Consider the following 17,134-nt stretch of genomic DNA (forward strand, 5'->3'; position numbering starts at 1 on the left):
TGTGATCAGTGGGAGGTTTGTGTTGTGATCCCAGTCACTTTCTTCTTTAGTTACGCAAAAAGCACCACTTGTTATTTATCGCAACAGGACTGTTTGAATTGTCTTGGAAGTAGAGATGTCCGATAATATCGGACTGCTGTGTTACACTCTTCCATATCAGTAGGTGGCAGCCGGTAGCTAATTGCTTTGTAGATGTCGGAAACAGCGGGAGGCAGCGTGCAGGTAAATAAGTGTCTAATGCTTAAACCAAAAATAAACAAAAGGTGAGTGCCCCTAAGAAAAGGCATTGAAGCTTAGGGAAGGCTATGCAGAACCAAACTAAAACTGAACTGGCTACAAAGTAAACAAAAAAAGAATGCTGGACGACAGCAAAGACTTACTGTGGCGCAAAGACAATGTACATCCGAACATGACATGACAGTCAACAATGTCCCCACAAAGAAGGATAAAAACAACTCTTATTGCTAAAAACAAAGTAGATGTTTTTAGCAACTCTTACGGCTAAAAACAAAGTAGATGCGGGAAATATCGCTCAAAGGGAGACATGAAACTGCTACAGGAAAATACCAAAAAAAGAGAAAAAGACACCAAATTAGGAGCGCAAGACAAGAACTAAAACACTACACACAGGAAAACAGCAAAAAACTCCAAATAAGTCACGGCGTGATGTGACAGGTGATGTTTATTACCCTTTGCATTCATGGCAGCCGGTAGTTAATTGCTTTGTAGATGTCGGAAACAGCGGGAGGCAGGGTGCAGGTAAAAAGGTGTCTAATGCTTAAACCAAAAATAAACAAAAGGTGAGTGCCCCTAAGAAACGGCATTGAAGCTTAGGGAAGGCTATGCAAAACGAAACTAAAACTGAACTGGCTACAAAGTAAACAAAAAAAAGAATGCTGGACGATAGCAAAGACTTACTGTGGAGCAAAAACAATGTACATCTTAACATGACATGACAGTCAACAATGTCCCCACAAAGAAGGATAAAAACAACTGAAATATTCTTGATTGCTAAAACAAAGTAGATGCGGGAAATATCGCTCAAAGACATGAAACTGCTACAGGAAAATACCAAAAAAAGAGAAAAAGCCACCAAATTAGGAGCGCAAGACAAGAACTAAAACACTACACACAGGAAAACAGCAAAAAACTCCAAATAAGTCACGGCATGATGTGACAGGTGATGTTTATTACCCTTTGCATTCATGGCAGCCGGTAGCTAATTGCTTTGTAGATGTCGGAAACAGCGGGAGGCAGGGTGCAGGTAAAAAGGTGTCTAATGCTTACACCAAAAATAAACAAAAGGTGAGTGCCCCAAAGGAAAGCATTGAAGCTTAGGGAAGGCTATGCAGAACCAAACTAAAACTGAACTGGCTACAAAGTAAACAAAAAAAGAATGCTGGACGACAGCAAAGACTTACTGTGGAGCAAAGACAACGTACATCCGAACATGACATGACAGTCAACAATGTCCCCACAAAGAAGGATAAAAAGAACTCTTATTGCTAAAAACAAAGTACATGTTTTTAGCAACTCTTATTGCTAAAAACAAAGTAGATGCGGGAAATATCGCTCAAAGGAAGACATGAAACTACTACAGGAAAATACCAAAAAAAGAGAAAAAGCCACCAAATTAGGAGCGCAAGACAAGAACTAAAACACTACACACAGGAAAACAGCCAAAAACTCCAAATAAGTCACGGCGTGATGTGACAGGTGATGTTTATTACCCTTTGCATTCATGGCAGCCGGTAGCTAATTGCTTTGTAGATGTCGGAAACAGCGGGAGGCAGGGTGCAGGTAAAAAGGTGTCTAATGCTTAAAACCAAAAATAAACAAAAGGTGAGTGCCCCTAAGAAAAGGCATTGAAGCTTAGGGAAGGCTATGCAGAACGAAACTAAAACTGAACTGGCTACAAAGTAAACAAAAAAAGAATGCTGGACGACAGCAAAGACTTACTGTGGCGCAAAGACAATGTACATCCGAACATGACATGACAGTCAACAATGTCCCCACAAAGAAGGACGAAAACACCTGAAATATTCTTCATTGCTAAAACAAAGTAGATGCGGGAAATATCGCTCAAAGGAAGACATGAAACTGCTAAAGGAAAATACCAAAAAAAAGAGAAAAAGCCACCAAGGGGATAGGTCAAATGCAGAGGACAAATTTCACCACACCTAGTGTGTGTGTGAGTGACAATCATTGGTACTAGAGATGTCCGATAATATCGGCAGTCCGATACTATCGGCCGATAAATGCTTTTAAAATATAATATAGGAAATTATCGGTATTGGTTTCCAAAAGTTAAATTAATTACTTTTTAAAAGGCCGCTGTGTACACGGAGAAGTACAGAGCGCCAATAAACCCTAAAGGCACTGCCTTTGCGTGCCGGCCCAGTCACATGACATCTATGCCTTTTCACACACACACAAGTGAATGCAAGCATACTTGGTCAACAGCCATACAGGTCACACTGAGGGTAGCCGTATGAACAACTTTAACACTGTTACAAATATGCGCCACACTGTGAACCCACACCAAACAAGAATGACAAACACATTCCGGGAGAACACCCGCACCGTAACACAACAGAACAAATACCCAGAACCCCTTGCAGCACTAACTCTTCCGGGACGCTACAACATAGACCCCCAGCCCTTCCCCAACTTGAGTTGATTTATTTTGGGAAACCTTGTTACATTGTTTAATGCATCCAGCGGGGCATCACAACAAAATTAGGCATAATAATGTGTTCATTCCACGACTGTATATATTGGTATCGGTTGATATCGGAATCGGTCATTAAGAGTTGGATGATATCGGCAAAAAAGCCATTATCGGACATCGCTAATTGGTACTTTAACTTTTAATATTTGCTCTGCTCTGAACACTACACACAGCGTTGGTGCTGTTTGCAAGTTCACATATTGTACCTAATAAAGAGTCTGGTAAGTGTTTGATCTGCCGCTTAGCATCGCGGCATTTCCTTCCAGCCTTAACTCATCGATGAGTTGACGTTGAGCAGCAATCAGCATGGCATCAGGTACTGGTGCAGCGCTCTTTGGGACTTCTCTCTCTGCCTCAACATGTGTCAGCAGTTTTTACTCCCCCTCTCTTTAAACACTCTCTGCAGTTTTAATGCCAGCCCAGGCTATAAAAACTGTTTGGCTGGAAATGGCAGTGCGTGCGCGAGGTTGCCTCTTCTCTGCGAAGGAAGCGAGCGACGTTTGTGTCATGTAAGCCCCGGCATATAAACACAGTGCAAAGGCAACGTTTGTCATTTAGGAAAGACCGTGGCAAAATACAAGCCGTCCGCCAGGACGCTACATGTAATTAAGGATGATGCTCGAAACCGGTTTTCCCGGTTGTTCGATAAGAAAAGAATCGAGTCCTCGGACTCGTCGAATCCCTTTTTGAGAACCGGTACCCGTTATCGAGACCACTTTAGTAAAGAAAAAGAGTTGGTTCTTTATTTGAATCCCTGGGAAACGAATCCCAAATGGGCAATGTTATGCCCATTTGATTGTAGACTCTTACTGACACCTTGTGGCGATATGAAAATACTACGCGTCATTAGTCTGGCCACTTCCCGGGTTGGCGAGTCAGTTCAGTTCATGAGACAATTGAGAAGTAGACAAGTTGTGTTAGCTCTTACAAGCCTTGGAAAAGATAAGTCTGTAAGTAAACTGTTTAACTTTTTTATGTAACTCAATATTAAGGTGGAAAGTGGTTACATTTAAAACTAAGATGTTTATTGAAAATGGATGTTTTGAGGACTTAAAATGGCTGCCGGTCGTGTATTTCCACCATCGAAATAGTTTCAACACTCAGAAGTATTTGTTTGATGATAGTACTGTATATTTGTGTGAAGCTAATATTTACATATTGTGTATAACATTTCAGTATGTTAATTCAATCACATAGCTTATACATTTGTCATTGTGTGTATTTCAGTTAAAAAAATTTAAAAAACAGTTCAATGCAAGACAAAAGTAAAGATAGGAAAAGACAAAGCAAGATCAACAACAATAAAGAGCCTAAATGGATTAATCTGCTTTGGAACTTTATTAAACGTCTTGGATTGTTTGTTAGCTGTCTGCCTGTGTGTGTAGTTAGTATGTTCCAATAGCAGCAGAAGTGCACTTTTTGGATAGCTGTATTATTTTCAGTTTTGTGCCCAAGGGACTGATTTTATTTGACACTATATTATTATTATTATTATTCACCTATAGTGATCACAGAGACAGGTTGTTTTTGTGTTACTGTATATATTTGTTTACTGTATATTTGTTGGCCCTGCGATGAGGTGGCGACTTGTCCAGGGTGTACCCCGCCTTCCGCCCGATTGTAGCTGAGATAGGCTCCAGTTCCCCCCGCGACCCCGAAGGGAATAAGCGGTAGAAAATGGTTGGATGGATGGATGTATACAGGGTTTCCCACACATTCATTTATTTGTGGCGGCCCGCCACGAAAGAATTACGTCCGCCACAAATTAAAAAAAAAAAAAAAAAAAATTATTATTATTTATTTTTTTTGTCCTCTCCAGCTTCTCAGGCAAATCATATAGTTGATGTAGATGCCCATATCGGCTGTTCAGATTTACTTTACAAAAGAGAAGTGTAGGATACTTCTCTTGTTGCCTTATTTGTATTTGACTTTATTAAATGTATTTATATTAGAAACACAACATGTGTATATAACAAAGGGTGCAAAGTCTGCAGGCAGTAGGAAACACATGGTTAAGTGTAGGGAGTAAAACTGATGGCAGTCTAAAGTTCAAGATTTTTGGAGCTCTTTGTTCAGTGGATCAGATGTTTGATGAAACTCTGTGTCTATCTACCACCACTACTGTTTTCTGTTTATTTGTTACTGACTGTGGCAGGACACCTCTGCCTCTGTTTCACTTTATGTTGCTGGTAAATAATATGGTTGTAGTAGTAGGCTAAAGTTAAATTATTTAGTATGCACTAATTAAAGGGGCAGAGCTTTAAGAGACATTTTAGCTTTTATATTTTATAAGATATATTTTTTGTAAGAACCACAATTAATAAATATATTTCAGTGAATAACTTATTGTTCAAATCTGTATATAAATATGTACATAAAGTGTTGTAATTATATTGTAAAATGGATGGATGGACGTTTAAAACAAAACTGTTATTATTAATTAGTAAGTATACATTTTTTGAGCCTTTTTAGAGAAAATCAAATCATTGTAGTAAATTATGCAAATTACTCGATGATGTCATGGTGACCACGCCCATAGCCACGCCCCCACCGCCACAGGTATCTTGGCAGTTTATGGGAAACACTGGTATATATTTGTTTTTCTGAAAAATCCCACTTAATATACTTTGGGTAACAACTGTCAATATATATATATTTTTTTTCTTAGGGGGGTAACAGTCAATATTTATTTATTTATTTTATTTTATTTTTTTCTTATAAAATAAAAGTGAGCTTTTGTTAAACCAAATATTGTGTTTTTTTCCATATACAACAACCTATCTGGATCGATAAGGAATGGGTTCGATAATAGGCTCGAACTCGATGATTTCTTATCAGACATCCTCCCTACATGTACTGCAGTTAGGAGTGTGGAGCGCCTCGTTTGATGCACTTCAGGTTGTGATCTATAAATGACGCTGGCTTTATGTCTTGCTTACACATGTCCTCTGCTTGCAGGTGAAGCGCACGTACTCCCAGGGAACGTACCGGGCCGGGGCCATGCGGCAAGTCAGTCTGGTGGGAGCCGTGGACGAGGAGGTCGGCGACTTCTTCCCCGAGTTCATCAACATGTTGGAGGAGTCTCCCTTTCTGGAGGTAGTCACGTCTGTCTTGCCGTCAACACAATCTGCTAGTTTGGCACTTCCTCCAGGATTTTGTGGGCTCTTATTGCAGCCTAAATTACTTCCAATTTGCAGTCAGCTTTTCAGAAAGTTGTGCCAAAAGTTTACCAGGCTTATTTTTTTCGAGTTTATGATTTTTGATCAATGGTACTTGCAATCTTAGCACAGGATTTAAATGACCTCAGAGTCATATCATTTGGTACAAGACACATGCTAGCTGGTAGCATGCTAACATCGGCATGCTAACTTTTTTTGCAGATTTTATAACCGTTAGGGACAAGTGGTAGAAAAAGGGATTTATAGATTATCCCAGAGTTGTTTTACTGACATGTTGACTTGACATGTGCTGACTTGTTTAGAGTCGCATGCTAACATTTTGGGCTAATTTTTTAAAAAGTTGTGCCAAAAGTTGCAATGTTTCAAGGCTTATTTTTTTTCGAGTTTATGATTTTTAACCAATGGTACTTGCACTCTTAGCACAGGATTTAAATGACCTCAGAGTCATATCATTTGGTACAAGACACATGCTAGCTGGTAGCATGCTAACATGCTAACATCGGCATGCTAACTTTTTTTGCAGATTTTATAACCGTTCGGAACGAGCGGTAGAAAAGGGATTTATAGATTATCCCAGAGTTGTTTTACTGACATGTTGACTTGACATATGCTAACTTGTTTAGAGTCGCATGCTAACATTTTGGGCTAATTTTAAAAAATGTTGTGCCAAAAGTTGCAATGTTTCAAGGCTTATTTTTTTTCGAGTTTATGATTTTTAACCAATGGTACTTGCAATCTTAGCACAGGATTTAAATGACCTCAGAGTCATATCATTTGGTACGAGACACATGCTAGCTGGTAGCATGCTAACATTGGCATGCTAACTTTTTTGCTAATTTTATAACTGTTAAGAACGAGCAGTAGAAAAGGGATGGATTATCCCAGAGTTGTTGTACTGACATGTTGACTTGACATGTGCTAACATGTTTATAGTCGCATGCTAACATTTTGGGCTAATTCGCACTTGCTTTTTCAGAAAGTTGCAAATTTTCCAGGCTTATTTTTTTCGAGTTTATGATTTTTAATCAATGGTACTTGCAATCTTAGCACAGGATTTAAATGACCTCAGAGTCATATCATTTGGTATGTGACACATGCTAACTGGTAGCATGCTAACATCGGCATGCTAATTTTTTTGGCTGATTTTATAACCGTTAGGGACGAGCGGTAGAAAAGGGATTTGTAGATTATCCCAGAGTTGTTTTACTGACATGTTGACTTGACATATGCTAACTTGTTTAGAGTCGCATGCTAACATTTTGGGCTAATTTTTCAAAAAGTTGTGCCAAAAGTTGCAATTTTTCAAGGCTTATTTTTTCTACAATAACCTTAAATCAACTTGTGAGTTTATGATTTTTAATCAATGGTACTTGCAATCTTAGCACAGGATTTAAATGACTTCAGAATCCTATAATTTGGTACGCGACACATGCTAACTGGTAGCATGCTAACATGAGCATGCTAACTTTTTTTGCGCATTTTTTTTATAACCATTGGTAACGAGCGGTAGAAAAGGGATGGCCGGATTATCCCAGACTTGTTTTACTGACATGTTGACTTGACATATGCTAACATATTTTGAGTCGCGTACTAACATTTTGGGCTAATTTTACACATTTTTTCAAGCTAATTTCACCACTGTGCATCCTAATAATATAACTTGGTATATGAAACATGTTAACTGTTAACATGCTAAATTTTTCTCATTTTTCAACCATTCACCCCGGAGTCATATAACATGGTACTTGACATATGATTGATGTTTTTCTTGTTTTATACTATACAGACTTAGAATTAGACACTGGATGGCATTATTGTACTGTTTGTCATTACGACAAAGTTGCAGACATTCTCTGTGTATGTTTTACAGTTCATTTTTCTTGGTAAATGGTTGATTGTCATCACACTTCAACATCTCTAGCATGGGTCAGCATTGCAAATAGGAATACGTCCTTGATGTCCTTACCCGGATATGTTTGAGTCGTCGCCTTACTTGCTGGTCGTTCCTGCAGCGGACCCTGCCCTGGGGAACCTTCTCCAGTCTGAGGCTCCAGAGCCCCACGGAGAGCGACGACGGCCCCATCATGTGGGTCAGACCCGGCGAGCAGATGATCCCCATGGCCGAGATGCCCAAGTCTCCCTTCAAGAGAAAAAGGTGGGTTTTACTCCACGGGGCTGAAGGGACGTCCCACACGGGCGCTCAATGACCCCGCTGTCCCACGGCAGGTCCACCAACGAGATCAAGAACCTGCAGTACCTGCCTCGGGCCAGCGAGCCCAGAGAGATGCTGTTCGAGGACCGAACGAGAGCCCACGCCGATCACATCGGTCAGGGCTTCGAGAGGCAGACCACCGCCGCGGTTGGCGTGCTGAAGGCCGTACGCTGCGGAGAGGAGTGAGTACACTCTTTTTGCTAAAAAATATTCATTTTTGTGTTGATATGCTATCAATTATTTAGTTTATTAACCTGTATTTATTTTTGTCGAATATATTGAGAATAAAGATATACTTTTCATATACAAAAACCCAAAACCACTGTGTTACATGGCCTTTCCTTTTAACAACACTCAGTAAACATTTGGGAACTGAGGAGACGCGTTTTTGAAGTGGAATTCTTTCCCATTCTTGCTTGATGTACAGCTTAAGTTGTTCAACAGTCTCCCTTCTGATATTTTAGCCTTCATATTGCACCAATGGGAGACAGGTCTGGACTACAGGCAGGCCAGTCTAGTACCCGCACTCTTTTACTATGAAGCCACGCTGTTGTAAGACGTGGCTTGGCATTGTCTTGCTGAAATAAGCAGGGGCGTCCATGATAACGTTGTTTGGATTGCTCCAAAAGCTGTATGTACCTTTCAGCATTAATGGTGCCTTCACAGATGTGTAAGTTACCCATGTCTTGGGCACTAATACACCCCCATACCATCACACCTTTACACTTTGCGCCTAGAACAGTCCGGATGGTTCTGGAAGACAAGACGTCGACAGTTTCCAAAAACAATTTGAAATGTGGACTCGTCAGACCACAGAACACTTTTCCACTTTGCATCAGTCCATCTTTGATGAGCTCGGGCCCAACAAAGCCGGCGGCGTTTCTGGGTGTTGTTGATAAATGGCTGTGGCTTTGCATAGTAGAGTTTTAACTTGCACTTACAGATGTAGCGACCGACTGTAGTTACTGACAGTGGTTTTCTGAAGTGTTCCTGAGCCCATGTGGTGATATCCTTTACACACCGATGTCGCTTTTTGACGCAGGGATCGACGGTCCGTAATATCATGGCTTACGTGCAGTGATTACTCCAGATTCCCTGAACCTTTTGATGATATTACGGAGCGTAGATGGTGAAATCCCCAAATTCCTTGCAATAGCTGGTTGATAAATGTTGTCCTTAAACAATTTGCTCAGGCATTTGTTGACAAAGTGGTGACCCTTGTTTGTGAATGACTGAGCATTTCACGGAAGCTGCTTTTTATACCCAATCATGGCACCCACCTGTTCCCAATTAGCCTGTTCACCCGTGGGATGTTCCAAATAAGTGTTTGATGAGCATTCCTCAACCTTATCAGTCTTTTTTGCCACTTGTGCCAGCTTTTTTGAAACATGTTTGAAACATGAGCTAATATATGCAAAAAATAACAGTTCCAACGTTAAATGTCTTGTGTTTGCAGTCTATTCAATTGAATATATATGTATTCTGTTTTTATTTACCATTATTTACCATTTACACAACGTGACAACTTCACTGCTTTCGGGGTTAGTAATATAGTGAGGCTCCAACGATTCATCGATGAATAAAAAAAGCTTAGCTTTATATCGTCACTTAGATTGATAACAGTTTAATGACAAAATGGATGAACTATTAAAAGTGAAAGTGAAAGTGCCTGGAATTAAATATGCGGACATCGTTTCCGCACTTCAGAGCGGTTGTGTGGGTGTGAGTGCTGTGATCTGTGTGGTGGCGGACATCTTTTTTTCCCCCCTCAATGAACACATCAAAAGGTCAATTTCATTCTGGATGTGCGTTAGAAAAAAGAATGAAGCAGAAAATTAGATTTTCAACTATTTTCCCTAAAAAATGTATGCTATAAAGCGGGTTTTGTCTGATTAATCGGACAAAATAATCAATAGGTTACACGACTACTAAAATAATCAATAGCGGCCTTAAAATATTTGATTTAATTTTGTGTGGAAAATATAGTTTTTTTATTTATGGAATATTGTAACATATTTGGGACGGCAACGATTAAAATTGAACAGTTTGAGGAGAAAAAAAGTAGGGATGTCCGATAATGGCTTTTTGCCGATATTGTCCAACTCTTTAATTACCGATACCGATATCAACAGATATATGCAGTCGTGGAATTAACGCATTATTATGCCTAATTTGGACAACCAGGTATGGTGAAGATAAGGTACTTTAAAAAAAATAATAATAAAATAAGATAACTAAATTAAAAACATTTTCTTGAATAAAAAAGAAAGTAAAACAATATAAAAACAGTTACATAGAAATGAGTAATTAATGAAAATGACTAAAATGAACTGTTAAAGGTTAGTACTATTAGTGGAGCAGCAGCACGCACAATCATGTGTGCTTACGGACTGTATCCCTTGCAGACTGTATTGATATATATTGATATATAATGTAGGAAGCAGAATATTGATAACAGAAAGAAATGGGGGAGGGAGGTTTTTTGGGTTGGTGCACTAATTGTAAGTGTATCTTGTGTTTTTTATGTTGATTTAATAAATAAAAAACAAAAACGATACAGATAATAAAAAAACCGATACCGATAATTTCCGATATTACACTTTAACGCATTTATCGGACATCCCTAAAAAAAGCATCTATTTATATTATGTTGCTTGGATTATTCGTTTATAAAAATCCAGATGGCATTAAAGGTCAAACAAAATAGAAGGTAAGATAAAGTGAAAGTTAAATAGAAGGTAAATAACAAGTACAAGAAAATGGCCACCTTCTGTCTCAACGGAAGGTAACTGTAAGGTCAAATAGAAGGTGATGAACTTCATGGCAACCGGAACAATACTTGTTTCTATTTTCCCTAATACGCATGAATAAAGTGTGTTTTAACCCATTACGTGATTAATCCAACAAACTAATTGATAGATTACCCGATTACTATAATAATCAATAGCATATTTACATTTTTTGTGTAAACTACAATGCTTATGTACTTTTTAATGATATGTTATGTTTATATTTTTCCACATTTAAATACGACAAACCCCAAAAGCAGTGAAGTTGTCACGTTGTGTAAATGGTAAATAAAAAGAGAATACAACAAATCCTTTTCAACTTATATTCAATTGAATAGACTGCAAAGACAAGATATTTCATGTTCACACTGAGAAACTTTATTTTTTGCAAATATTAGCTCATTTGGAATTTGATGCCTGCAACATGTTTAAAAAAAAGCTGGCACAAGTGGCAAAAAAGAGTGAGAAAGTTGAGGAATGCTCATCAAACACTTATTTGGAACATCCCACAGGTGAACGGGCTAATTGGGAACAGGTGGGTGCCATGATTGGGTATAAAAGTAGATTCCATGAAATGCTCAGTCGTTCACAAACAAGGACGGGGCGAGGGTCACCACTTTGTCAACAAATGCCTGAGCAAATTGTTTAAGGACAATATTTATCAACCAGCTATTGCAAGGAATTTAGGGATTTCACCATCTACGCTCCGTAATATCATCAAAAGGTTCAGAGAATCTGGAGAAATCACTGCACGTAAGCCATGATATTACAGACCTTCCATCCCTCAGGCTGTACTGCATCAAAAAGCGACATCAGTGTGTAAAGGATATCACCACATGGGCTCAGGAACACTTCAGAAAACCACTGTCCGTAACTAAAGTTGGTCGCTTCTTCTGTAAGTGCAAGTTAAAACTCTACTATGCAAAGCCAAAGCCATTTATCAACAACACCCAGAAACGCCGCCGGCTTCGCTGGACCCGAGCTCATCTAAGATGGACTGATGCAAAGTGGAAAAGTGTTCTGTGGTCTGACGAGTCCACATTTCAAATTGTTTTTGGAAACTGTGGACGTCATGTCGTCTGGACTATAGAGGAAAATAACCGCTCAGATTGTTCTAGGCGCCAAGTGTAAAAGCCAGCATGTGTGATGGTATGGGGGTGTATTAGTGCCCAAGACATGGGTAACTTACACATCTGTGAAGGCGCCATTAATGCTGAAAGGTACATACAGCTTTTGGAGCAACATATGTTGCCATCCAAGCAACGTTACCATGGACGCCCCTGCTTATTTCAGCAAGACAATGCCAAGCCACGTGTTACAACAGCGTGGCTTCATAGTAAAAGAGCGCAGGTACTAGACTGGCCTAGACCTGTCTCCCATTGAAAATGTGTGGCGCAGTATGAAGGCTAAAATATGAGAAGGGAGACTGTTGAACAACTTAAGCTGTACATCAAGCAAGAATGGGAAAGAATTCCACTTCCAAAATGTGTCTCCTCAGTTCCCAAACCTTTACTGAGTGTTGTTAAAAGGAAAGGCCATGTAACACAGTGGTAAAAATGCACAAAAAAATTAAGTTTCTCAGTGTGAACATGAAATATCTTGTCTTTGCAGTCTATTCAATTGAATATAAGTTGAAAAGGATTTGTTGTATTCTCTTTTTATTTACCATTTACACAACGTGACAACTTCACTGCTTTTGGAAAAATATAAAGAAATGTGTTTGCACAATTTTTTTAATCTTAAAAAAATACATTTAGTTTGTGCTCGCTGGCTATTCGTACACTGCAAAAACTGAAATCTAAGTAAGATGAAATATCTCAAATAAGGGTGATATTTGCTTATTTTCTGTCTGATAAGATAATTCTTCTCACTAAGAAGATTTTATGTTAGAATGTTTTACTTGTTTTAATGGCTTTGGTCCTAAATGATCTCAGTAAGATATTACAGCTTGTTGCAGAGATTTGATGACCTATATTGAGTAAAACATGCTTGAAACTAGAATATCAACTGTTGCAAAGCTGTGTCATCAACACTCACAAGTATAAAACGGCTTTTTCAAAATAATAATTTCTTATTTCAAGCATGAAATAAAAAATATATTTACGAATATTTTTCAACATATTGAGAAAAAAGGTCTCTTTTTTTTCTTCCAAGAAAAGTGCACTTGTTATTAGTGAGAATATACTTATTTTAAGGTATTTTTGGGTTCATTGAGGTTCGCTAATTTGACTTGTTTTGGAAAGTCTTAACAAGCCAAATTTTCTTGTTCTATTGGCAGATAATTTTCCTTAGTTCAAGTAAAATACTACGGAGCCCCTAAAGGGACATGGGGGGAAAAAATGTTTTAAATAATAATAATTATTATTTATTTATTTTTATTTTTTTTTAAAAAAAGTAAATTTTATTTATTTATTTATTTTTTAATAACATAATAAAAAATTCCTCGTGCGCACGAGATACATGTCCAAAAAAAAAAAATTTGAATTTTTTTTTTTTTAATAACTTTATAAAAAGTTTCTCGTGCGCAGGAGGAGCATGTCTAAAAAAAATTTTTTTTATAAATTAAAAAAACATTTTTTTGTTATAACTTTATAAAAAGTTTCTCTTGCGCACAAGATGCATGTCTAAAAAAAAAAAATTATAAATGTTTTTTCCCCATGTCCCTTTAGGGGCTCCGTAAAATACCCCCCTTTTTTTCTACCAAGAAAAGTGCACTTGTTATTAGTGAGAATATACTTATTTTAAAGGTATTTTTGGGCTCATTGAGGTTAGCTAATTTTACTTGTTTTGGTAAGTCTTAAAAAGCCAAATTTTCTTGTTCTATTGGCAGATAATTTTCCTTAGTTCAAGTAAAATACTACGGAGCCCCTAAAGGGATATGGGGGGAAAAAACATTTTTTTATAATTATTATTATTATTATTTATTTTTTTAGACACGTATCTCGTGCGCAGGAGATACATGTAAAAATAAAAAAATGTTTTTTTGTTTTCTTTTAGACATGTATCTCGTGCACACGAGAAACTTTCTCGTGTGCACGAGATACATGTCTAAAAATAAAAAATAAATAAAAATTATATATATATATTTTTTTTAATTTTATAAAAAGTTTCTCGTGCGCACGAGAGACATGTCTAAAAAATTTATTTAAAGAATTTTTTTTTAATATAATTTATAAAAAGTTTCTCGTGCGCACGAGATACATGTATATAAAAAAAAAAAATTATAAATGTTTTTTTCCCCATGTCCCTTTAGGGGCTCCGTAAAATACCCCTCTTTTTTTTCTACCAAGAAAAGTGCACTTGTTATTAGTGAGAATATACTTATTTTAAAGGTATTTTTGGGTTCATTGAGGTTAGCTAATTTGACTTGTTTTGGTAACTCTTAAGAAGCCAAATTTTCTTGTTCTATTGGCAGATAATTTTCCTTAGTTCAAGTAAAATACTACAAAGGCGCTAAAGGGACATGGGGGAAACATTTTTTTTTATACTTATTTATTTTATTTTTTAGACATGTATGTCATGTGCACAAGAAACTTTCTCGTGCGCACAAAATACATGTCTAAAAAAAAAAATTACACATTTAAAAAAAAATTTTTTTAATAACTTTATAAAAAGTTTCTTGTGTGCACAAGATACATGTCTAAAAAAAAAAATTATACATTTAAATTTTTTAAATTTATTTTATAACCTTATAAAATAAAAATATATAGAAATAAATTATACATTTTTTTTGCCCCCCCATATCCCTTTAGGGGCTCCGTAAAATACCTCTCATTTTTGTATTTTTTTGTTCTTGTTTTTGAACACTGACTTTTTGCAGTGTGGTTTTCACGGCTGCTTTGTGTTCCAGCAGCGACACGCCCGCGCGCATCACCAAAGACGTGGTGTGCTTTCACGCCGCCGACTTCCCAGAGGTGGTCATGAGGATGCAGCTGGACCTCCACGAGCCGCCGCTGTCTCAGGTGGGCCAAGTTTGGGCGCCTTTTTTTGACTGAAAAAGTCGTCCCGGGTCATTGACGTGTCCTTCTGGTGTCCAGTGCGTGCAGTGGATCGACGACGCCAAGCTGAACCAGCTGAGGAGGGAGGGCATCCGCTACGCTCGCATCCAGCTCTACCACGACGACGTCTACTTCATCCCCCGGGGGGTGGTGCACCAGTTCAAGACGGTGTCGGCCGTCTGCAGCCTGGCTTGGCACATACGACTCCAGCAGTACCACCAGCGCGAGGACGCGGACAAGGCCAAGACGTGCGACGTCACGCTGCGCATCAAAGAGGAGTGTGACCACGCCTTGCGGACTGTGATGAAGCAGGAGGAGGACGTCGTGAGGAGTAAAGAGCTTCCGTCATTGCCCTGGGAGGAGGAGGAGGAGGAGTGTGCAGCGGAACTGGAGGAGGTGAAGAAGGAGAAGGACCATCTGGAGTTTGCCAAGCCTGAAGAGGAGAGTGACAGCCAGCAAAGAGGCGGTGAGGACTCCGCCCAGGAAAGTGCTTCCTTCGTCAGGAAGGAGGAGCACCAGGAGGAGGAGCGGCCGCAGAGGAAGAGTCCAAAAGAGGCTGACGTCAAGAAGGACAAGGACAAGGGCAGGGGGGAGAAGGAGCGGAGTAAAGACAGGAAGCACAAAGGCAAGGAGAAGGACAAAGGCGGCGTGAAACCCCCGAGGGAGGAAAAGTCTCACCCCAAGAAGGACAAGGAGCACGGGGTCTCGGGTCCGGTGGCGGGGGCCCGTGACGAGACGCGGGACAAACACAAGAAGGAGAAGAGCGGCGGCGGCGGGGCGGCGGGGCCGGGGACGCCGCTGAAGTGCGCGGGCAGGGACAGGGAGGACGCCAAGACGGGACCGCTGAAGCCCGCCGCCAACGCTCAGGTCAGGAAAAAGGAGGAGCCGAGGAAGCGGCCCAACCAGGCCCCTCCCCCCGCCGCACGGACGCTCATCACCTTCGACCTCTTCAAGCCCACGGAGGCCCATCAGACTGTGGCGCTCTCCTTCAAGACGCACCACCACACCCACCACCACCACCACCACCACCAAGGGGGCGCGGCCTCCGCCAAGCCCGCCGACCGTCGAACACTGGTGCCCTTCAAGGGAGCCAAGGCCAAGGCCGAGGCGCCGCATCAGGACCCTCAGGCGCAGCTCAAGACGCACAAAGACTGCCTGATATGAACGTCCCGCTTCCTGTCTCCGCTCCTTCTTTCTCGTCGAACAGGAGTATCCCCCAACGTAGGCGGAGAATGTAAGCCGAGTAGCTCCGCCTCCCGTTTGTCTAGCGAATGTACGGCGGGGGTCGCGTCACGTGACCCGCGTGTCAGTGCCTGGGCGCCTCCTGACGGTACGAGCCACCAACACGCTTCCTTCCACACCTTCTGTTGTCCACACGCCCTTTTTAGACGCATCTGTAAATGATCTACCAAAACTGTACAGCATAAATAGATGTTATTAGCACCAACGTGACGAAATGTATACAGAAATTGCATATATTTTTTTGTAAGATGAGTTTTATTTTCCATAGAACTTATTTATATCATTTACTGTCTTGTTTTTATTTGAGCCCGACGACGTATGTGGATACGACTTTCTTGTAAATACAATTTATTTCCTAAGCTAAGACTTGGTAGTGTGATTTATACTCTTTATCCGGACCTCAATAAATGGTTCCAAAATATGCTTGGATTTTTTTGCTCTCATAATTTAATGTGCTAGTTTTTCCTTCCTAATATTATTTTCTACAACAAAATTCATCTTCTTCTTCTACAGATTTTGGCGCGCTCTACCTTCCACATTTTTCACCCGATTCAAAGCGTTCCAACTCCAATCTGTTCAGCCTATTCGGGAATCACAGGCTTTCCCTTGACAAATTCCAAAAATTCCCAGATTTTCCAGAATTCCAGGTTTTCCGGGACATTTTTCCCACTCAAAATAAATTGGCCATTTTTCAAACTTCTACCATTTCCACATTTTTCAACCCATTCAAACCATTCCACATATTCCACTCATCCTGGAAATTAAAACTACCTTTTTTCCAAGTTCAAAAAAAAATTCCAGGATTTTCCAGAATTCCTATTTTCTCAAAGCTCTATTTCCTCCCTTTTTTTCTGGGGACTAGGCCTTCCACATTTTTCTACGCATTTCAACCGTTCCACCGTCAAAACATTCCTCTTAATCAGGACAAAAAACAAAGTTGTTTTTTGAACTGAAAAAATTCCCAGTTTTCCCGAAATTCCAGG

General features: G+C 39.6%; 1 protein-coding gene across 2 annotated transcripts in view; it reads left to right on the plus strand.

The window, feature by feature from the left end:
• The window catches only part of LOC133647056 (lysine-specific demethylase RSBN1L-like), a 34,831-nt gene extending 18,250 nt beyond the window's left edge, over nucleotides 1-16,581 (plus strand). The window contains exons 4-8 of one of the 2 annotated variants that reach the window (XM_062043112.1): nucleotides 5,690-5,827; nucleotides 7,923-8,065; nucleotides 8,137-8,304; nucleotides 14,762-14,873; nucleotides 14,949-16,581. In XM_062043112.1, coding sequence (XP_061899096.1) covers nucleotides 5,690-5,827; nucleotides 7,923-8,065; nucleotides 8,137-8,304; nucleotides 14,762-14,873; nucleotides 14,949-16,073 — 1,686 coding nt within the window. In that variant the 3' untranslated portion in view covers nucleotides 16,074-16,581. The remainder of the gene's footprint in view (nucleotides 1-5,689; nucleotides 5,828-7,922; nucleotides 8,066-8,136; nucleotides 8,305-14,761; nucleotides 14,874-14,948) is intronic. The other variant, XM_062043113.1, reaches the window with a different exon arrangement.
• Nucleotides 16,582-17,134: the final 553 nt, after the last annotated feature.

The sequence above is a fragment of the Entelurus aequoreus genome, linkage group LG03 (assembly GCF_033978785.1).
Source record: "Entelurus aequoreus isolate RoL-2023_Sb linkage group LG03, RoL_Eaeq_v1.1, whole genome shotgun sequence".
Classification (NCBI taxonomy): domain Eukaryota; kingdom Metazoa; phylum Chordata; class Actinopteri; order Syngnathiformes; family Syngnathidae; genus Entelurus; species Entelurus aequoreus.